The 23,193-nt window shown below is 46.9% G+C and overlaps 1 protein-coding gene across 4 annotated transcripts in view; it reads right to left on the bottom strand.

The window, feature by feature from the left end:
- LOC146832697 (Y+L amino acid transporter 2-like) overlaps positions 1–23,193 on the bottom strand; it is a 395,072-nt gene that overhangs the window by 155,732 nt on the left and 216,147 nt on the right. For 3 of the 4 annotated variants that reach the window (XM_085605978.1, XM_085605979.1, XM_085605980.1), the window contains one exon: positions 4,865–5,009. The exons of the other annotated variant lie outside the window; for it this stretch is intronic. In XM_085605978.1, coding sequence (XP_085462104.1) covers positions 4,865–5,009 — 145 coding nt within the window. The remainder of the gene's footprint in view (positions 1–4,864; positions 5,010–23,193) is intronic. 4 annotated transcript variants of the gene reach the window in all.

Here is a 23,193-nt window from a genome sequence, read left to right as displayed (position 1 = left end):
ATCTCAACCAGACTTTATTATTGATGGAATACTCAAAGTAAACATTCATGAAGTCTTTTACACAAAGAAACATTTCAAGATTTGCTGCCTGATACTGCCTTTAACGCAAATCAAAGTTATTATTGTTGCGTGCACTGTCCTACATATTTATAAATGCTAATACATACTTCCTGAAACACATCTATTCCTTGAAAACATGTTTGTAATATATCTCCCCTTTTTATTCTCGGGCAGAAAATTATATTGACAATTATGAGGATCTAACCATTTTGTATTGAAACAGGAAAAGTATATTCTGCCACATTAGTAGCTGTAGTTAGAATCAAGACACTTGACCAACCGATGCATCACATGAATCTACATTCACAAAACTGTCCTTAGTTTGTCATATAGAGAATTAAAAGGAGTGAAGAGGGTACCAGAGTTTTGGAAGAGGAGATCAATGTGGGGGATGTCTACAGATCTAGGAAACTCATCTGGAAGTGACCATAGTGCTTTTATCATTGGGTGCCTTTGACTACTGTCCTTACGAGGCCCATTTGGCAGGGCTATGGAAAATGTCTAAGCAGTCAGGGTACAAGAACTGTTAAGGCACAAAGCAGTCCGTGAGAAGTCTTACACTGCAATATGGATAGGTGTGACAGTGTGGATATAGGGCCTCAAAGGAATACTTGACGACATTTAGCCAGATTAAAAAGTATTTTTTATTTGCGCGACCACATTTCCTTGGTGGTAAGTAAGGCAAAGCTTGGTGAAAACACCTCTTATCACTGTATCATGAGAGCATATTTGTATAAGTGGAAATATGACAAGCATACCTGTGCATATTTGCTGTGTTGCATTTTGTTGTGGTGGTGTTGCTTTGTATTGTTTTTGTGCTGTTATTTTGCTGTGCTTTTGTATTGCTTTTTGTTCTTGTTGTGTTGTCCTGCTGTCATTATGTTGATTTCTGCTTTTCCTGTGTTTTTTAGATTGTTTATTGTTGTGGTTATGCTGTATTAAAGTTTTGCTTTGTGTTATGTTATTGTGTTGTGTTCTGTAACTGTGACAAACAATGCTGCTACATATCCAGTGAAAAACAAAACTTTCCTGTAAAGCTCAAGTGACAACCATTTATAAAGACCTGACATTGTAAAATGCCATTGCTCCAGCTCTACAAACATTTAAGACATCTGTCAAGACAAAACTGTGCTCGTTTGTCTCAGGAACTTTAACAAAATGTGGTGTTTTTAGCTACAAATGTAACAGCCTTTGTTGACATTGCTAAAGTAATTACAAAGCACAAAAGAACACAACACAATATCATGCCTGTAAGGAAATGCCTGTATTTGTATGTTCACCCCAAGTTTTTCAACTGATGATGCTGGTCTCTCGACTCTGAGAGTACACTGAGGCCCGCTAACCAGACCTCAGTGCCAGTGCCCTGACCCTAAAGTGTATGTTGAATTGGCTGTACCTATTTGGAAATGGATAACTTAACTGTAAGTCCCTAGTAACTGGTACCCTGGTACACAGGGCATGTATGCTAGAGGGGTACTCCAGGGTTTGCAGCACTTATTGTGCTATCCTGGAGGTCCCCCAAGTATAACAAGTCCTCCAGTCCGCCACTGCAGACTGGCAGAGCAGTCCTGCACTGCTAGCACAACTTTGCAATTGAAAGCAATGGAAAACTACCACTTCCCCTGTACATGTGTGCAAGTCACCCCTCTGGTAGGCCTACCTAGTCCTAAAGGTAGGAAGGGTGCAACATATGACACAGGCAGGACATGTACTTTACATGTCTTGGCAGTAAAACACACGAAACTACCGTTTTTACTATGGAAAGACTTGGTCGTCCAATTGGCCAATAGAGGTTTACACACTGATCTCTCAGCTGTGCTAAATCCTGAACTGTGCGACCAAGGTGGGCACTCCAAAGCATCACACATTTGTTACATTAAGCCCGACTTGTATCTCAATGCGAAATTAATGTATTTTGTTGCAGTGTGCAGCTTTAGCAAAGCTGCCACTCTGTTGACTTTACAACTCCTTTACCTTATTGGAAACATATGGAGCATATTCCATAAGACATCCTTTTGCCCTCCTCGACAGACATGCCAACAACTCTCAAGAAAGAGAATAATGAGGAACTGCAGGGCTGGGAGGTGTTACCTCCCTCCTGCAGGAAGCAACTTAGGTGTTTGCCCCAAAAGTCAGGTTTTAAAGGGGAAGCCACCATTGAAGGGAAGATGTATCACACCAGGGAGGAGGGCTGCCCCATTCTTTAGTCAGACAGGCTAACACGGGGAGCAGAGAGGGGCAACCAGTTGCCAAACCAGTTTCCCCACAAGTGTGTAGACCTGAGGTACCCACACCCTGGGAGTGAGCTAATGAGGTCTGAACACCAGGTGAGGGCTCTCGCCATCTTGGGACTAGACAGAACCGGCATTCCCGGATAGCGAGATGGCACACTCCACAGGAAATGGCCACCATGTGGGAGGGAACCTAGTAGCCCATACGCTACCACCGTATCCTGCCGCGGGGGCATTTTCTGAGCATAAAGGGAGCATCTGTGGCACCCAGACCTCAGATCTCAACAGCCTTGGAAGAAGAACTGACCTTCTGCACTGATGGACCAGCATAGATAGGCTGCACCATCGAAAACTGTACCTGCTGCACCTGGTAGCTGGTGAAGAGAGGGACTGTGCCTGTTATGTCCTGCTCAGTCAAGCCAAGGGCTTCCTGTTCGAAGCACAGGGACACAACAACTGAAGAAGCCTGTTGGGGCTAGCTGATAGCCCAAAATCTTCAAGTCACTACCACCACTGCCATGCAGCATCAATGACCCAAAACCAATGCACAGAGTTGTACCGGAGTTTCCTGAACACAGGAGTGCTGTCATACAGCTGCTCGGAATCTCAGAAGGCAGGTTATCAACCCAGAAAGAATAGGCCCATGACTGTGACAAGGGGCAACTGGTAGTCAAGTGGTAACTAGACCTTGGCCAGACTGGAGAGGACTTCATGGGATATTGACCCTGCAACCAGGACCCCCTCACCATCTTTGTTGACTGAGGAACCCCTGCAGGAAGACCCTCATCAACCGTGTTACATCTACAGCATCCTTAGAGCATCTTCAGTATCCTTCATGCCTTCCACCAGGAAAACCTCATAAAAATCCATTGCAACGTACATAAAGTGCCTTGAACTGCTGAAGGACTGCTTTTCCTGTGGAGGTACCTGTTTCTAAGGAACTGGCTGGTCTCCCAGATGAGCTCCCAGCCAGAGTTTGTTGCCCCAAGTACTTCTAACTGACCGCGAGTACACTTACCTAAGATTTCTTTGAAAAAGTTTTCAAGTGTCCAATTCATTGACTTTGCCAAGACTTGTTCACAGTTGGGTGAATTTGATTGATTTATTATTCCTTGTAAAATCTATAACTCTAGCACCCACCGGAGGATTTTTATCGTTCTAGTGTCAAGTTCATATAAAAATACAGTCTACGTTTATAAATTGGTGTGGGGTTTCTTGAGTGTTGTGTCGATTTCGTCTCCAATAGTTTTGGTTTTTTAAATGCTTTACACTTGTTCCTCTTTGTAAACCTTGTTGCTCCGTGCAACAGCCACCCAGGGTTTAGCTGATGGTTTTACAGCTGAATCCTACTGTATCTAAAGGGGGTTGGTAAGTGTATGACAGTGCGAGGTCTTACAACCACACAATATAATACACCCCATTTCCTAATAATAACACAATGGCAGATCACAAACACTTCAAATACACAACAAAGATAATTTGTGATCAACCCCAGATGTCTGCGAGCACTGTTAAGTGGTAGACAACTAACTAAATTCAGTTATGTAAGTACTGGATTCTAAAATGATTTCATAGTGCTAGAGCCAGACCACCTGAGGATTTTATACCATATGCATATCAAGATGTTTTGTGAGGGAGGTGGAGGAGGGGTTTCCATGAAGAATCTACAGCTGGCCATTCCAATCTTAGCTGTCTGGTTCCACATAATAGTGTAACCATTTCAATGCTATTCAGAAACACTTAAGTCACATTCTGACAGGTAGATTAACCAATGCAGCGATTTTCCCATCAGCATCAGATGAGTTATTTCTCAGGGCATTAATAGGCACACTCTGTGGTTCCCTAAATCAAACTCAGCTGATTGAAATGTGGCTATTCTGCAGAAAAGGGACCTGTCATGTTCCAATTGTGAACACTCTCATTAGGACACTTCTTGCACTGGAAGTACAATGTGCTTTTCTCTTGACCTGGAAGCTACAACAACAATATCACTTTTTTCCCCTTGGGACACGAGAGAATACATTAATTCTCTTTAAACATCATAGCAACCGCTAGCCCTACTCTGGCCTTTGATACCACTGGCAGGATACTGTTAGTCTCAGGAGTCATAAAGGATGCAGCCGGAGTGAAAACTATCCAAGGATCTAATTTAGGGTGACCAGATGGCTCCATGATGCCTCTTTCCATTCCAGGACTTTGCATTTACATATCATTGTTATAAGTTGTGATGGTCCAAGTGAATTAAAATGAACCAAGACCACAAATGCCAGAATGCACTGTCCCAGTGACAGAGTCATCTGGCCACCCTACTCTAATGTTCCTATTGTTTTCCCATATTTTCTATTCCATCTTCAAGCCCTTTTGCAACCAGTAGGAGACTACTGAGGGTCTACGTGTGGGATTAGTTGTCTTCTCTTTAATATCAAAGGGTATGTGATGTTGCTACCATGATACCTGCCATTTTGTTGAATCAAAGTCAATGAAAATCAGGTAAAAATAAAGCTAAAGTCTATGTTCAAAGTAGGTAAAACTAATGATTGTCTTCAAAATAGTAAACATTAAAAGACTGTTACCGCTCTGGATTTTTCATTTCTTCGGTGACATAGTTCAAGGCATCCCAACCTGAATACGAATATAAGGCTGAATATAGAGCCAATGCCATGGATCCTGGGTTTATCTTAGAGCCCTCAAAAGGTTTTTCAAAATTCTGAGTGTTACCTAAAAAATAAAATTACAATGTTTTTGCTTCAACTAGTGTTTTTTAAAAGATCTCACACACCCATTTATAGCTCCTAAATTAATTGACACAAACATGTTTCTGTTGCAGTGACAAACAAATCGATTACCTCTAGGTTTATTGACACTTGTTGTACAATTAAAATGAATATGACTCGTTACAACGCGAGTCATTACAGCGGGTGGCATTACAACGCGGTTGTTACAACGCCTGCGTTGTTACCACGCAATGCCATTACTCCGCAAGTCATTACATCGACTTGCAGTAGATGGCACGCTGACATTAGAAATGTATAATTTACTATTTCAACTCCAGCCTACGCAACAGTAGGGAAGGTGTTCAAATAGTAAACTATACTATTCCTAATGTTAGCACGCCATCTACTACAAGTCGATGTAATGACTTGCGTAGTAATGGCATTGCATGGTAAGAACGCGGCCGTAGTAACAACTGCGTTGTAACGGCATCGCGGTGTAGTGACCGCGATGTAAAGGTTGTTTCCCAATTAAAACATGTTTTGTCACAACTTGTGCTAAAGACATTCCCCACTAATTTCTGAAATCATCTCTATGCATTCCACCAATATTGCAATATAGGACTTTGTTTTTGACCTCTGTATATTGACTTTTAATTATATGTATTGGCACTTTTTACATGTTTTATCTGTTTTTAATGGATTTTGATTGTGAAACAAAGGTTTCGAAATATCCATAAACAATACGACTTTGTTTTGTGGTTTCTGGTATCTTTGCAGTATATAAGAAGCGTGGGTGGGAGTGGTAATTCTCAGAGGGGGGAATAACAGAGAGTATAAACTTTAGGGGGATCACATACAGGAAGCACATTTACTGTTCTGATTCCTGCTGGTTTTTTCTGGTAATTCAACCACAAATGTTGCCTCTTATAGCAGAAAAATCCCTGTGTGGGCTGCAGTAATATCACAAAATGTATAATGTCAATGGGACCTTACTCCTGGTACTACACTAGAATTATAGAGCCTCTATAATGAGGTCCTTAGAAGCCACCCCATAACCTGTCAGCCTTGGGGCAGTCTTCTCCAAAATGTTTTGCCTTCTCCCCTACTGTTTTACTGAATTTGCTTTTGTTAGCCCTACGACTCTGTGCAATTTACCACTGCTAATCAGTGCTAACGAGCTTTTCCCTCACTCCCAAAAAACACTGTAAAAAATTCTCTTACAAATGATCAGCATATTTAATTTAGACTAGCCCATTTTCCTCTAGCTCAGCAACAACCCAATCAAATGGCCAGGAACCTCTGCTGCCTCAAATGCTACACCTCACCATCACTCAAAAAAGCAGAATTACATAAAACATTTTCAACCTCCAATGGTTGTCTACCTAAACCACGTTTCTTAATTCTATCTCATTGACTTAACTTAAACATCTTTTTCTCGTGTTTAGAATCATAATTGTCCATGTAAGCCTTCTTTGCATCCAAGATTTAGCGTCTGAAAATCTCAGGTGACCACTTATCCATTCTAGATTTAAACATTGACCCCATTGTGTCTCTGGTGAATGGGTTCCTTCCTTTCATTATTTACTGTACTTCAATGTTCTAATACAAATTATTGTTTCTCACCAACTGTATCATGCCCTTAAGAACTCTATTCACTTTCTTCACACACCCATTACCACCTCGTTGATACACAGAATTTGTGTAATGGATTATACCAATCCATTAAAAAATAAACTTATCCTGTCAGACTCAAACTGTGGACCATTATCAATAACTGTGCATAGAGCAGCTCCCTCAAAAATGACCTGTCCAAAAAGTGTACCAGAGAGTCCGCATCAGCTTTTTCTGCCATAGGCCACTTAGGAAAATGATGCATCAGAGAAATTAAGAAGTTCATTTCCCCATTAGATTCCTGTAGAGGGACCAAAATATAAATATCAACCCTTTCCCACCACATGTTGTGTAGGGTAATAGGATATAAGGGAGGATTAAATGTCATCTGTGACTTATCCAAATTTTCACACTCCATAAGCTCTCTCACTTTACTTTCTACTTCCCTGTCAGTGCCAGGCCACCAATGAGTATCCTTAACATTCCTCTTAAGTTGTTTTAATACATTTAAGTGTCCTTTGTGACAAATGTCTAAAGCTCTCTGTCTCAACTCACCAAGGGCACATTATGTTCTCCTCTCATCAGCACCTCACCCTAGAAAATTCATCTTTCCCTTTCCAGAATGCAAATAAATTCTCACTTAAACTCCTCTTCTGTGGCCAGCCCTCTTTCACCATTCTCACTATCTCTTGAAAAGTTACATCAGAATCAGAATGCTCCTTTCGTTCTGTTTCACAAATGCAAGGGACGGTGTCATCCCACAACCACGGGACAGTGATCCTATTTGTTTGTGGGTACCTCTTTAGCAGAAATTGGCAGAAGAGTCAGAGAATCTGCCACATTTTCTTCTTTATTCCTGGTCTAGGTACTGCACTTCATAATTGTAGTCTTGCACCCTCATGGATAAACATGCTATCCATGGAGAAGCGCCAAACATGGAGAGAGAGCTTTACATGAGAAAGACGAACACATAGGTCATAGCAAATGCAAAATACATTTTGTCAATGGGAAACTTTGGGGTGAAAGGCCGAGGGGGGCAGATCTCACCCTACTGAGTATGCCCAAGCAGCTGCCCCTCTGCAGCACTTTTACCAAGCACTCTCATTTTCACAGGACTGGGCAGAGAGGAATAACTTTAATTTCTTCGGATTTGTGATTATCAAGAGGTAAAATGTAGCTTCCATCATACATTTTGGGAGTTAAATGTTTACATTCCATGTTTGTGGTATTGATACTATTTCTGAGATGTTATGCATTTTTTAAAACAATAGCAGGACGACAATCCAAATAAAATTGAACTTCAAGCTGGATTAATGTCCATGTTCATAGAAGAAACTGCCATTTTACAAGTGGCCTTGGAACGCTATTCACAAGAGTGACGGCTTTTATTTAAAAGTAGGTTCACTGAAAAATATGAAATGTGATGATTGAGATCATATAGATGACGTAGAGCCTGAGCCACTTATAAATACAGGGTACTATTTTTTTGTGTAGAAATAATGAAACTTTACTGTCTCTTTATAAGGAGAAGGCACAAACTGAACGTTTTAATGTTAATTTCACATCCAAGACAATCGAGAATTCATTCTCTCACAAAGTTTCTGAAATTCCCTGGGAATATTACCTTTAAGGGAAGCCGAATTACACTATATACGTATGGCTATGCAGTATGGATTCACACTACATAAGATTGTTGCAATAATTCAAGTAAAAATGTGGTTGCAATTCAAAGGCAAGACACAATGAAAACACAGCAAAGACACACTGCATCGCTTTTGCAACCAAGACAAACACGGAGGTGTTGCAGCCAGTGTCATTAGTTATCTGCTGCATGCAGGATCTCTTGGGTAACTACATTTGTAAGCAATCCTTGGATCTTTGCAGTTGTGCAAAAGATATTCTCTGTACAAGCTAACTCAAAAATTGTAGTATTTCCTATGGAAAGAATGTGTAAACATGATATCCCGAAGTTAATGACATTTTCAATTTGAAAACCCATTTAAAAAGATTACGTATATGTGGATCAGTGTCATTTAGGCTCCATCATTTTTGCATTTTGATTATGCCACAAATACGTATATGTGGTATCATATATTTGTGCACTTTAGTATCATTAACGTAAAGTGGTGCCCTTGCCCAGATCCTGAAGGCGCATTTACGGTGCACACATATATCTGCATTTGTGTGATTTGAATAATAATGTTAACTCTTATATAATGATGTATTCACTTCAATAGTACCCTGTATTTATAATGTTACTTTATCTGTATCTATAACCTTGCATTTAAACGTGTACCGAAAAGTTTGCCATGTTAACTTGATGAAAGGCCTTAAGCATTTGGATTCTGTTTAACCTTTAGCCTTCAATGTAAAAGTTTGCTCAGGTTGCAATATTTTCTTTTTCTTGCAGGTAGGTTCATATGATCTCATAGTTAGTTAAAGACACATTATGTATGAGAGATATTGAGGCTCGGGAGGAGAAATTTTGACAAGTACAAGAGGTGCTAACAAACAAAGGGTGGAAGTTAAAAAAGCGGTGGTATCTTCTATTTCCATTGTGGTTGCTGTGTATGACATACTTGTGGTTGCCATGTATGACATACTGGATTTCTGTAGAATCTATGTGTAGTTGGAAGGTTGGGCCATTAGAAGGTTCTGGAGGATAGCGGTTGGAGCTGATCTTGTTTACTGGTGGATAGGATCTTTCTGTAAAGAATAAATTCATCTTCTTCAACTTAATCTTGTGGGAGCCTGCTTTCAAATGCAACACTGGCGTAGTCGGCAGTCCTTTCAAGAAGAAGATCCTAACACGCGTCAACTTTCAAGGTGGTGGTGAGACTGCACGTTATAAAGCTGCATGGATTTACTTTATTGACATAAATCTCACTTGCGCTTTAAACGCTAGTTATTCTAAATCGGAAGTAGTTACCGACACACAGCGCTCGCTTGTAATCTCTTGGGAGGATTAGAATTTGAGTTGGGAGCCATCGGTGTGTGCTGCTTATCTTTTTGTGCCGTTTGAGTATCATCAAAATACAGAATAATGTTCAGCGTTTATATTCAAGTCTGAGATCGCAAGTATTCTTATTCAAGTTTAATATTTCACTGCCTTGAACTACACTAATACACAATCAGTTAAAGGTTTAAAAGTAAACAAGTGACTCTAAAGAGCTACTCACGCTGCACGCGACATTCCATTCCCATTGTTGAGCTTTCAACATGACGGGAAAGATTCAAGGAGATGTGGAACACGTGATTGATGCCAACGTAGGAGTGCGTGATGAGCAGTGCTGACGTGGTTGCCTAGTTACGGTCTTTGTTGTTATTTCTAATGCGAAATCAGTTAAAGGTTTAAAAGTAAACAAGTGACTCTAGAGAGCTACTCACGCTGCACGTGACACTCCATTCCCATTGTTGAGCTTTCAACATGACGGGAAAGATTCAAGGAGATGTGGAACACGTGATTGATGCCAACATAGGAGTGCGTGATGAGCAGTACTGACGTGGTTGCCTAGTTACGGTCTTTGTTGTTATTTCGTCAAGGCTGATTTCTTGGATACCAGAGGTATAGGTAACGAGGAGATTCATTCTGGTGTTCTTCAGACCCACTGCACTGGGAGGCAATTTTGTGTTGTTCTATCTTACAGCGACACGCACGCTACTCATGTAAGCTTCCTATTGGTGTCGTGTTGCTTGAGCGATACGCACGCTACACTTTTTTTTTTTTTTTTTTAAATAAAACCTTTATTGCACACAAGAATCAATACAAACATGGGCCTACAACCACCAGGGCCGGCCGCTAATATGTACATGTTTAACAACATCAAGAAAGCGATGGGCCCCCTGGGGCTCAGCAGAGTTGACAGAATACTGAGTGCACCTCAGAAGGTATCCGGAGACATAAATTTTGAGAAATACAAACAAAAGAAAAGTAAAATAACACCAAAAGACAAGGCGGAAATCATCGAGAAAGAGGCGTCTAACCACGGCTGGGGGTCCACACAGTACCAAATCCACCCTCGGGTGGTCAATGAGGATGATCAAGGGGGAGGTGGGGGCGACGGGAGAGCCACAACCATCTGCAGATGAAATGCAATAGTCCGGGAACCTCAGGATCAGGAGGACAAGTCAGCATCAGTTGAGTCCACGAGGGGGGGTGTGCAGATGTTCCCACGGTACACGTTCCATTGGCCCCAAATTCTGCCCCACGCCCCCGGCTTGCCCCGGGCCACATACACAGTCTTCTCTCTGCACATGCACCAGTCCATGTTCTCCTTCCATACTGACACAGTAGGAGGCCGCCGGGAGCCCGAAAGCTGTGCGATGTCCCTCTTAGCAACCATGTTCCCGAGGGCCGCCCACCGAGTCTGAGCCGCGTTATAATCGTTAGGCTCCCACACGTTCAGCACACATCGGCGAACCTCAGGCAACAGGGCGACCCCAGTGACACTTTCCATGACCGCGTGCACCCGGCGCCAATACTCCGCAACCTCACGGCACTCCCAGAGAACATGGAGAAAAGTGGCGCTGAGCCCACAGCCGCGCCTACAGAGCCCGTCCTCGGAGAAACCCATCAGAACTAAACGAGGGCCCGTCACGTAGACACGGTGGAGAATTTTAAGCTGGACAAGACGGAGACGCGCGGGTATAGCCACCTCCTTAGGGGAGGACAGCGCAGACTGCCAGTCCTCGTCGTCCAGTTCCACCCCATCTCCGATCCACGCCTCCCGCAGATGCACGAGAAGATCCGCCCGAATGTTTATTAGTTTTTTATAGATAAGGGAAATAGTACTGTCGGGCAAGTGACCGTCGAGTATGCGGTCCTCGAGTGGCGAAGACACAGGGACTGCAGTCCCCGCTCCGATGGACGAGAGTAAAGCTTGGCGAACCTGAACGTACTGAAAGAACTCCCTCTCACTCAATTCGTACTCACTCTGCAGCGCAGCGAAGGATTTAACCGCACCCTTCACCCAAAGGTCACCTACTCTGCTGATGCCAATCGTGTCCCAACATTCGAATCCCTTCGTCGTCCAGAGGCTTCCCAATCTGTCAGACGCAAACAAGGGGGTCGCGCCCGTCAAGCGATCATTCCAGCCCATGGCCACATTTGCAGCTTTCCACAAGCGTACGGCTATCTTAGTGGGACCGGTTAAGGTTCTCCCAGCAGATCGAGAGTAAAGCGCTCTGTTAAAGTTGCCGCCAGGCAACAAAAACCTATCCATTTCGAAAGCCGGATTCGGACCAGGCGAGTACGTGGCATGGTTAATGGCAGATAGCTGGGAAGCCCAATAGTACCTCCTGATGTCCGGGAGCGCAATGCCCCCGTCGTACCAGGGGAGAGTCAGTTTTGCAAGAGCAATAAGCGCACGACCGCCCCAAACAAGGCTCCTTTGTAAGCTCTCTACTTCCCGGAAGTAGGCCGCCGGAATAATATCAAAGGAGTTCTGAAGTGCGTAAAGAAATCGGGGAAGAGACATCATTTTAAAAAGTGCCGCGCGACTGAGGGGAGACAAGGGAAGCTTACACCAGCGGGCCACATCTAACCTCAATCTCCGGAGTGGAGAGAGGAGATTACGCTCGTAGCGGACAGCAGGATCCAATGAGACGTACACCCCCAGGTACGTAAAGCCGGAGCTGGACACCTTAATGGGAAAACGAGAAGGCAAGAGAGGAAAGCCACCGGAGATAGCATAGACACAAGATTTGGACCAGTTAATGATCAAACCAGAGTTCGTGCCGAAGGAAGTGAGGACGTCAAAGAGCACATTAAGTGACTTACGTGGTGAGGTGTGGTACAAGAGAATGTCGTCCGCGTACAACAAAACACGATTCTCGAAGCCAGGGGCCCACTGGATCCCTCTTATCGACGGTTCCCAACGAAGCCAAGCCGCAAGCGGTTCCAAAGCCAACGCGAAGAGCAGGGGAGACAACGGACACCCTTGCCTAGTGCCCCTCCCAAGAACGAAAGGCCGGGAAACCCTCCCGTTAACGACAACCTGTGCCAGCGGGGCAGCGTATAAGAGTTTAACCCAACTAATAAATCCCGCCCCGAAGCCAAACTTTGCCAGGGCGGCCCAAAGATACGGCCATTCTATCGTATCAAAGGCCATCGTGGCGTCCAGGTAAACCAAGATGGCCGGCTCTGAAAGATATTCCGCCCTTGCAAGTACGCCATGTAGGCGCCGCAAGTTAAGGGCCGTATTCCGGTGCGGGATAAAACCGGATTGATCCGGATGCACCAGATCGCAAATAACAGTGAGCAGGCGGTTCGCAAGAACCTTGGCAAGGATTTTCGGCTCTGCGTTTAGCAGAGAAATAGGTCGATACGAGGCACAACGATCCCGAGGCTTACCGTCCTTGGGAATCACGACTATAGTGGCCAGGCGTTGGTCATCAGGGAGAGAGCCGAGTTCAAGCGACTCCGAGAACATACGACGGAGAAATGGCGCAAGTTTATCCGGTTGCAGTTTATAGAGTTCAATCGGGAGTCCGTTGGGGCCCATAGCTTTGCCTGAGCGAAGGGAACGAATCGCGGTTGCAATCTCGTCAACCGAAAGTGGGGCATCCATCTGCTCACATTCCTCCACCGACAAGCAGGGCAAAGCAATATCCTTCAACAAGTGACGAGAGTCAGCCTCATCTCTAGTAGACACCGGGGAGTACACAGCACAGAAGTAGTCCGCAAAACACTCCACAATCTCACCAGGGTCAGTCACACTCACTCCCTCCGATGTCTGGAGCACGGGGACCACTCGATTCACTCTCTCCTTCTTATCAAGCCAAGCGATCAATTTACCTGCCTTATCTCCAGCATCATACAGTCTACCCTGCTGTTCCCTATACATTGTCCGAGCAGCATCCGTAACAAGGGACTTATATTCAAACCGCTTCAGGCTGAGGGCATGGAGCCCGTCCTGAGTGACACCCGTCTCCAGGGCAGCCTCCAACCCCGATATCTCAGCCTCCAATGCAACCACCTCCCCGTTCTTAGCTTTCTTGGCCTCCACGATCAGGGATAGGGCGTGTCCTCGGAGAACCATTTTGAAGGCCTCCCACAGGGACACTGAGGACAAGACGGACCCCTCATTCTCCAGAAAAACTGATCTAGCGACTTAATGAGACCCTTGCGAATATTGGGGTCACGCAAGTACCAGGGGTTAATGGGGGCGATCCGTGTCAAAGAGGAGCCACAATGGGGAATGATCGGAGATGCCCCGGGCCAGGTGCTTAACCTCCCGGACCCGGGTGGTCTGGGCCGCGGGCATTAGAAAATAATCTAGTCTGGAAAGACTCCCGTGGGCCCCGGAGTGGAATGTGTACTGACTCTGTGTCGGATGTATCAACCTCCAGCAGTCCACCAGACCGAAAGTGTCCAAGAACCCGCCGAGCCACGCCTGGGCGGCAGAGAGGGCCCTGGGAGGGTAACGATCTAACTCGCCAGAAATCACGGAATTAAAATCCCCACCCACAATCAGGAGACTATCAGGAAGTTCAAGTAACATACGACCCACATCAGAGAAAGTGGAGGTCTGGAGGCCTGGGGGAACATAGACCGAAACCAATGAAAGAGGTTGCCCCTCCCACCGCCCAGTTAAAGACGCATAGCGCCCTCTATCATCAAGAGTAACTTTGTCAATCTCAAGCGGGAGGGAAGAGCGCAGTAAGATGCCCGCCCCTCTGGAGCCAGTGGTGAAGCCAGAGTGTGCGACCAGTCGGTAGCCCCCCCTGTTCATAGCATGACATACATTTCCCACCAAGTGCGTCTCTTGAAGAAATACCACATCAGGGGGCCAATCGACGCAAATATTGCAACACAACCCCACGTTTGATACGGTCCCCCAATCCGTTGACGTTCCAAGACATCAGTTTCAACCCGTCCCCCCCCATCCCAACACAAGAAGCTGGAGACCACGGGCACGCAGCCAGACACCTGAAATTGAAAGAAAACAATAACACCGCCTTGAAAAAGAAAACACACACAACCCACCCACCACTGCCACCCTCCCACCCCCACACCATTGCCACCCCCCCCCACCCTGCACCCCTGCGGACTATACAGCCCCCCCAACTTGCAGTGTGCCTGTCGCCCTAACAATCCCATGCTACAAAAAGACCCTAGAGGAGGAAAGGGACCCATCCCCGCCCGCACCCAAACGAAACATTATTAGACGAAATATACAATTGAAGTAGAACCTGGCTGAGCACAGAAGGAAATGTCAAAGTGGAGGACCAAGAATTATTCCTGCAGAGGCCCACCGCCCTCGGCACCGCCAGTATGCCCAGTTCGGTCTCCCGGTTCCGGCAGGGAATCCAACCAGTCACTCACTGTGTCGGGGCGTTCAAAGAAGAGAGTCCGATCTTCATATTCCACACGAAGCCTGGCAGGGAAAAGCATAGAGTATTTGATGTCCAGATCTCGAAGACGGCGCTTCACCCCCTGAAAGCTCATTCTCTGTTTCTGAACGAGTTGGGTGAAGTCCGGGAAGAGGTTGACTGAGGAATTCTCATATTTGACTGGGCCGTGCACCCTTGAGGCCTGCAGGATCGCATCCCGGTCTCTGTAATGAAAAAGTTTTGCAATGATAGGCCTCGGGGGAGCGCCTGGTCGAGGCCTACCGCCCGGGACACGATGGGCACGCTCCACGGCAAAGAACTTGCTCAGGCCTGAAGGAGCAAGATGATTGAGGATGAGGTCCTCGACCATAAGGTCCACCGGACGATCATTGGAAGTCTCCGGTACACCTATGACACGGATATTATTGCGTCGTGCCCGACCCTCGAAATCCTCCAGCAGCTGGGACATCGCATCGTTTGCAGACTTTAGATCGCCAAGAGTTGCCTGGAGGTCCGATACGTCCGTGACAAGAGTGGATGTCCTCAAATCCAACGATTGAACCCTCTCGTTAGTCTTAGAGAGATCCGCCCGGATTAACGTGACATCAATGGCAACCGTGTCAATTTTACGGGCCAGAGCCTCGTACTGCTGGGCGATGGTTTCCCGTATGCCGTTGATGGCGCCCATAACGTCCTGCAGCGACCATTCCGTGGGGACGGATGGACCCCCACCGGAGTCCTCCATGATGGCACCCGCCGGCCCGGGGGTCCCTTTACCCTGGGTATAGCGATCCATGATGTTACTCTGGACCGGTCCTCCACGCAGGGATGTATTGGTTCTCCGTTTCTCGGGATCCCCCTTGCCCCCCATGTCGGGCGATGCTCACCGGTGGGGTCCGCCCGGACCGCTAGCAAAGGGGCACCAGCAGATCAGACACAAACTGTCCGAGAGCCCGCTCGGGAGAGTTGAGAAAAAGGCACAAATCAGTCCAGTACCAAGGCCGGAGGACGCCCCAGCCGTGCAAAGTAGCTCCTCGATCAGGACATGCAGAAGTGCAAAAGCGAAACTGAAAGTGAGGGCGCGGTCATTGGCAAGGCTCCGATGCCGTTGTTGTTCAACTACGCCCCGGCCCCACGGTTCACCAAAGCCCCGGGCACAGCTCCCAGGTGGGCCTCCAAAATGCAAGACGCTGTATTTCAGGTCCCCCCGGTCCGATTTTCGTTCTGAGAAGAGTTATGGGTTCAGCCAAGGTTTATCTTCCAGAATCCATCCACAAATCCAGGATAATGTCAGGATAAGTTGCGAGGAGCGGCAAGGGTCCGGGGAGCCCTGTGCTCACGCGACCATCTTGGATGCGCGCGAAGCTCCTCCTCCCCACGCTACACTTTTAAGTCTATTATTAGTGACATGTTGCTCCAGCGATACGCGCTACTCATTTAAGCTTCCTATTGGTGTCGTGTTGCTTCAGCGATACGCACGCTACACCTTTAAGTCTATTATTAGTGACGTGTTGCTCCAGCGATACGGCCGCTATAGACCTAAGTCTCATGCTTTAGAGACGCTAAATTTAAACCTCGCATGTTCTAAGCTGATACAGTTTTTGCGCATTGCTTCTACGTTACGCATGCCCCTTACTGCGCACACATCGATTTTGGTAAAATTATACATTGTGACATTAGCGTGTTGTTTCAGCGATACGCACGCTCACTAAAGTTACAACATTTATAAGACCTTCACTCCAATCTGCGATGTGCACGCATTTAATGTTGTATCTGTGATTATTGTGATTACTCCTGTTGTTTTTGATATAGTTTAAAAAAAAAAAAAAAAAAGGAAGGTAGAAATAAAATACTTATTTGCACCTGTATGAATACTGTTTTGTGAGTCAGAGTTGAAGCATATTAGCGTGTACAGGAGCATTGTAATTTCAGTTATAGCACACCAAAATTCATACATAAGGTGGTGCATTAGATGTTTGGAGCAATGCAGAACGTCAATGCTGCTCCATTTTTCTTAGCTTCTCCGGGTGAACCCCCGATAAAATGGAAGAAATGGAAAAAAGTTTTTGAAAGGTATGCGAGGGTATGTGGTGCATCGCTAAGTACAGAAAGGAAAACATCATTATTACTTCATTGTTTGGGATCAGAAGGGCAAGATGTCTTTGATCATTTACCCGAATTGTCTACTGTGGAAGCTGAAGGTTTAAATGATTATGAAATTTGCTTATGTAAATTAGACAAACATTATCTTCCTAAAATAAGTACAATTCTGGAAAGATATCACTTTGGCAAAAGAATGCAACATGAAGAGGAAACGGTGGAAAGTTACTTAACTGATTTGAGGAAGTTAGCTTCTTCATGCAAATTTGATGGCTTAGTTGATGAGCACTTACCTGATCAATTCATGTTGGGTTGCAGCATGTATAAAGTTAGGGAAGAACTATGGCTTAGGGATGAGCCTACTTTGGATGAGGTTATTGCTGTGGCGAAAAGAATTGAGCACTCGTTGAAGTGTGTTGCCATTATTACCAAAGATAAAATAGCTGACTCCAAAGTACAAAGTGTGAATGAAGTTTGTTAATAATAAAGGAAGGATGAGTAGTTCTACTTCCTCTTTGAGATGTTATAGGTGTGATAAATCTGGTCATCTCGCGAATGATAAAAAATGCCCCGTTTTAAGTAACATCTGTAATAAATGTAAAAAAAAGGGGCATTATCCATCAGTTTGTAAAACTAAACCTCCTCCTAGAGTTAAAAAGATAGATGTATGTGAGGGTGATGGTGCCAATACAAGTTATGATGAATATGAGTGTGGACAGATTATTTCTGAGATTGGTTGTCTTACTAATAAGAGGTCATGCCCATTTGATGAAATTTTAGATGATGGCATTTCAACTCGTGTCTTATTCGACTCTGGTGCTAAAATAACTATTGTGTCCAATGAATTTTACATGAGCAAGTTAAGGCATAAGGTGAATTTGTTCAAAGCTGACATAACTCCAGTAGCTTACGGTGGAGAACCTATAAAGTTACATGGTTATTTTTTGGGTATGATTGAGTATCGAGACAGGATGACTTCAAGAAAGGTTTATGTGTCAAAAAGGGGTGATAGTCTAATAAGTTGGATTCATCAGGTCGATCTTGGTGTTTACTTAGATCCCAATTCTGATCCTCAGATATTGTTGAAGGACCAGTTGTGTGTTGTTGAGAAACACGTTGATTGTGAATTCACGAGAAAGTTGAAGATGGAATTTCCAAATGGGTTTAATGATGGATTAGGTTGTTTAAAGGGTTATCAACATAGGATTAAACTGAAAAATAATTCTATTCCTTCATCTTGTAAAGTCAGGGGAGTACCTTTGTCTATTAAAGATGAAATGGTGAAGGAATTGGACAAGTTAAAAAAAAAATGGGATAATTGAAGAGGTGGAAGGAACTGAATGGCTTTCTCCAGTGGTCGCTGCAAGGAAAGCCAATGGGGATTTGCGTCTATGCATAGACTTGCTCCAATTGAATAAGAATGTGGTTGTGGACAGATATCCACTGCCTAATATCAATGAGTTACTAGTCTTATTGGGTGGTGCTAAGGTTTTTAGTACGATCGACCTAACGTCGGCATACCACCAAATTGAACTTGAACCATCTTGCAGAGATCTTACGGCCTTTATTACGCCATTTGGAACGTTTCGCTTCATTAGGATGCCTTTTGGTCTCATTTCTGCGTCTTCGGTTTTTCAAAGGGTTATGGAAAGTTTACTTAAAGGCATTGACGGTGTGTGCATTTACCAAGATGACATTCTGGTGTTTTTTTTTTTTTTTAAAACAACTTTATTGGGATTTTCAAGTGGGTATATCATAGTACGCATTACATTGAGCATTTTAGTTATACAGAGAGCTCAGGATACAATTCAGGCATTGTGCACCATCTGTGCCAATTGTGGCGTTGTCTACGAAGCTTATCCAGAATGTCGTAATGCCTCTAAGGAGGCCACCAGTTTATCACAGTGCTGAGCATTACATTCCTAGCCTCCGACCTATTGTGCCCAAGGGGAGCGTTGTCCGCTCAACTGACCCATTACCCCACCTCCCACCCGGAACCCACCCTCCATACCCAACTATGCCACAAGGAAAACAATCTCAGTCTGGGGGGGACTCAGAGCCTATCCCGGGGGGGGAGGAGGAAGGGGAAGGGCGGGCCAGCACAGGGGCTAATCCCCACCCCAGCCCCCGGTAGGCGAAGGGGAGAGGCCGGTCCACGCAGCCTGAAAGGGGGGAACCAGATGGGTCGGCAATATCCCCCTCCAATTGGTGGGGGGGCCCGCGGGGGGCCAGCCCCCACGAAAATCACCCCCATCAGGAAACAGACACATCCACACGAAACATCACACATCCCAGGACCAGGAGTCAGACCCACACCCTCGGCCGCAACGACCCACCTCCATCTACCGGCATCACTGCTTATGCGGGGGAACTCCGGGAGGCAGCCACCACATCCCCCACAGCCTCCCCCACGTCATCCTCCTCCTCCATCTCGCCCTTGAATAATTCGGTCAGGTGCGCCCCTTCCAGGGAGATCGGTCGTTTGCGTAGCCCCCGACTCTCCTCCCGGTACAGCGCCTCGCGCTCCGCCACCGCCCACCTCAACAACTCTTCTTTCCAAGCCTCCACACTCGGCGGCGTGCGGGACTTCCACCGCTGTGTTATTAGGCGCTTCGCCAGCATTAATGCCAGGTTGGCGAAACGGCGCAACAGCTTCGCTTTCAAGGGGATCGGTAAAAGGCCCAATAGACAAGCCTCTGCAGTGTCCCAAGAGGGGCGGTCAGTAATTGTGGTTAAGGCATGCGTTATCCCACCCCAGTATCCCCGCAGCATCGGGCATAGCCACAGCATGTGTACGAGGTCGGCGTCCGGTGCCAGGCAGCGGGGGCAGGTTGCAGCCACCGTATTGTACATCCTACTCAGTATATGGGGAGTAAGATACGCCCTGTGGAGGACAAATAGTTGAATAGTTTTCAATCTGCAATTGCGGGACACTTTTTTGGGGTACGCCAAGATATAAGCCCATTCCCTGTCACTAAGTGCTCGGGACAGGTCTGTCTCCCATCGTGTCCGGAGAGCGACCACTGAAACCTGAGTATGTTCCCGGAGGCCCCGGTAAAGCCAACGAACCAGAAATCGTCCATGGCCCATTAAGTGGAGAGAGCGCAAAAGGTGGAATGTGGGGGGTTCTGCCGGTGTCACCTGCCAGTGAGTCCGAACATAGCGAGCAATCGCAGCGTGGAGCAGGAACTGGGTGTCAGGTACCCTGTTAACTCTCACAAAGTCTTCGTGGGACATCAGGTTACCCTCTTGGAAAAAGGCCCCTATAGTCTCCACCCCCTGTTGTGCCCATGGCCGTACCTGCCCGACGCGCAACACTCCCCGTCGCGTGGAGAGGCCGCACAGCGGTATGTTTGGTGGATTCCGGATTTTGGCGTATTTACATGCCCGCGTCCAGTAATGAAGCGCTATCGTCAGCAGGGCCGGAGAGTTCAATGGCCGAGGGGCACCGGGGCACAGCAGCGATTGCAGGGCACCACGCGCCAAGTGGGTCGGGGTATAGCCAATTTCAAACAGGTTTTTACCCGCTAGCCAGTAGGCCAACCACTGCAGCTGGCCAGCGATACAATATGCCCTAAAATCGGGTGCACCCATCCCGCCAGCTCCATTCGGTAACCGCAGCTTTGCCAACGCAAGCCTATGTCTCCCCGCACCCCAGATCAGCGAGATCAGCAGAGTATCCAGCTCTCGAAAGATCCAAGCGGGGTACACTACCGGGATGTTGACGAAGTAGTAAAGCAGGCGGGGCAACATCACCATCTTGGAAATCGTAACCCGTCCTGCGACGGTGAGGGGCAATGTATTCCAAAATGCAATTTGAGAGCGAATGGAGGAGATGGTCCGCACCAGATTGCCTGCAATGACATCCGGCACGGAACGATATATATTAATCCCCAAGTACCTAAAGGTGACCGGCGCCACTCTGAAGGTCAAGGGCCCGAAACGGAGCTCCGGTGCCACGAAACTGTCACTGAAAGAATAGGCTATGGACTTGGCAGCATTGAGGCGTAACCCGGAGATCTCCCCGAAGCGGAGAAAAATATCCGCCACCTCCCCCATGTCGGCCTGGAGAGCACGAAAGTATAACAGCATATCGTCTGCATATAGCGAGACAGAATGTAAGACGCCCTCCATCAGAATGCCATGGGGAGCCATGAGAGTTTGGGCTAATGGTTCAAGCGCCAAGACGAACAATATAGGCGATAGTGGGCACCCCTGGCGTGTACCCCGGAAGATAGGGTAGGCTGAGGAGATGATCGAGCCTGTTTTCGCCCTGGCCGTTGGGGCCATGTAGAGCAACTGGATCCAGGCACACAGTTCTGGGGGAGCACCCATTTTCTTCAATACCTCCAACATGTAAGTCCAGCTGAGCGTATCAAATATCCAGGGATAAACACACCGCGTCTGCCGGCCGGGGGCCAGAGGCGTGCAAAATGGCATGAAAGCGCCTGAGATTCAGCGAAGTACTCCGTCGTGGGACAAAACCACATTGGTCCGTGTGGATCAGTCGCGAGATGAGTGGAAGTAGGCGGTTAGCAAGGAGTTTACTAAGAATTTTGTATTCTGTGTTGAGGAGTGACAAGGGCCTATACGATGACATATCTAAGGGGTCTCTGTCCGGCTTGAGAAGGGAAGTGACGATCGCCTCCCGAGCGGTAGGGGGCAGCCTCCCTTCTGCGAGTGAAGACGTATAGAGTTGGTGTAGTTTAGGTATCAATAGGGAAGAGAAGGTGGAGTAAAATTCGACAGGCAACCCATCAGAGCCGGGGGTCTTACCCAGGTCTAGCGACTTAAGCGCCACTCTGATCTCGGCTGGCGTAATTGGTGCCTTTAAGTCGTAGATCTCTGTCGCAGAGAATACCGGTAAGTCCGCCCGCGCCAGAAACTCAGTTACAGTCTCCGTGTCCGGCAGCGGGCGCGCCCCATAGAGTGTCTCGTAATGAGTCCGGAACGCCGAGTTTATCCCCAGTTGGGTTTGGACCTGTCCATATCGTCCGGTATTAATGGCCAGGATAGGGGTCGGACAGGTCGGGGGGGCAATTAGTCGCACCAGTAATGGGCCCGCCCTATCTGCCTCCGAATGTGTGCGCTGGGTGTATGCCCTGTAATCTAATAAGCGAAGTCTCTCTAGAGCTTCCGCATATTTCACTCTGGCTTCCTGTAAGGAAGCCTCAGCCTGCGTCGCCCGCTGGGCCTCTACTTCCTGTGCCTGCAACGCAGCTTCCAGTTGGGACAGGTCCCGAACCACCTCCCTGCGGGCTCCCACCAGGGATCCTAGGGACACCCCCCGTATAGACACCTTAAAGGCTTCCCATTCTAGGGAGCGTGTTGAAGCAGTACCCTCATTGACAGTGAAATATGTGGTGATCGCCCTCTGCAAAGTGTCCCGGAAGACCTGGTCCTCCAACTGGAGGGGCTGCATCCTCCAAGTCGGTATCGGCGCTGGGGAGCGGCCCCATCTAAGCCACAGTTCAATGGGGTTATGATCAGATAGGGTTTTGCCCAGATAAGTGCAATGGGAAACTGCCGAAGTCAATGCCGGTGAGCCCAAAAAGTAGTCCAGGCGTGTATGCAACCGATGAGGAAAAGAGTAGAAGGAATACTCCCTAGCCCCCGGGTGTTGCAGCCTCCAAAGATCCAACAGGTCCCACCCCCGCGTCCATTGACCCAGAGCCGCAGTTCGGGTTCGCACAGCAGTACCCGCCAAAGGAGGGTGAGATCGATCCAACTCAACATCAAGGACCGCATTCAAATCGCCCCCAAGCAGCCAAGGGCAATCACTCCAGTCGGATAAGGCCACAGAGACGCGGGAAAGGAATTCAGCATGATCTACATTAGGGGCGTACAAGGAGCCCAACACCACTAGCGAGCCATCCAGTAGCCCCCGCAACAACACATATCTACCCTGCTCATCAACCCGGCTTTCTACTAAGGAAAAGGGGACCCCTGCGCGGATCCACACCGCGGCACCTCTAGAGAAGGCGGAGTAGGAAGTGGCGTAGAACTGGCCCCTCCAGCGTTTTTGCAGTTTTAGGGATTCGGTATGTATCAGGTGAGTTTCTTGTAGGCACACTATCTGGGCCTTGCGACGGTGCAACTGGGCCGCTATTCTGTGGCGTTTGTGAATGGAGCCCATACCCCGC

The sequence above is a fragment of the Triturus cristatus genome, chromosome 5_1 (assembly GCF_964204655.1).
Source record: "Triturus cristatus chromosome 5_1, aTriCri1.1, whole genome shotgun sequence".
Taxonomy (NCBI): Eukaryota; Metazoa; Chordata; class Amphibia; order Caudata; family Salamandridae; genus Triturus; species Triturus cristatus.
Note: the sequence above shows the minus strand (reverse complement) of the source record. Positions and strands in the feature narration are given on the sequence as shown.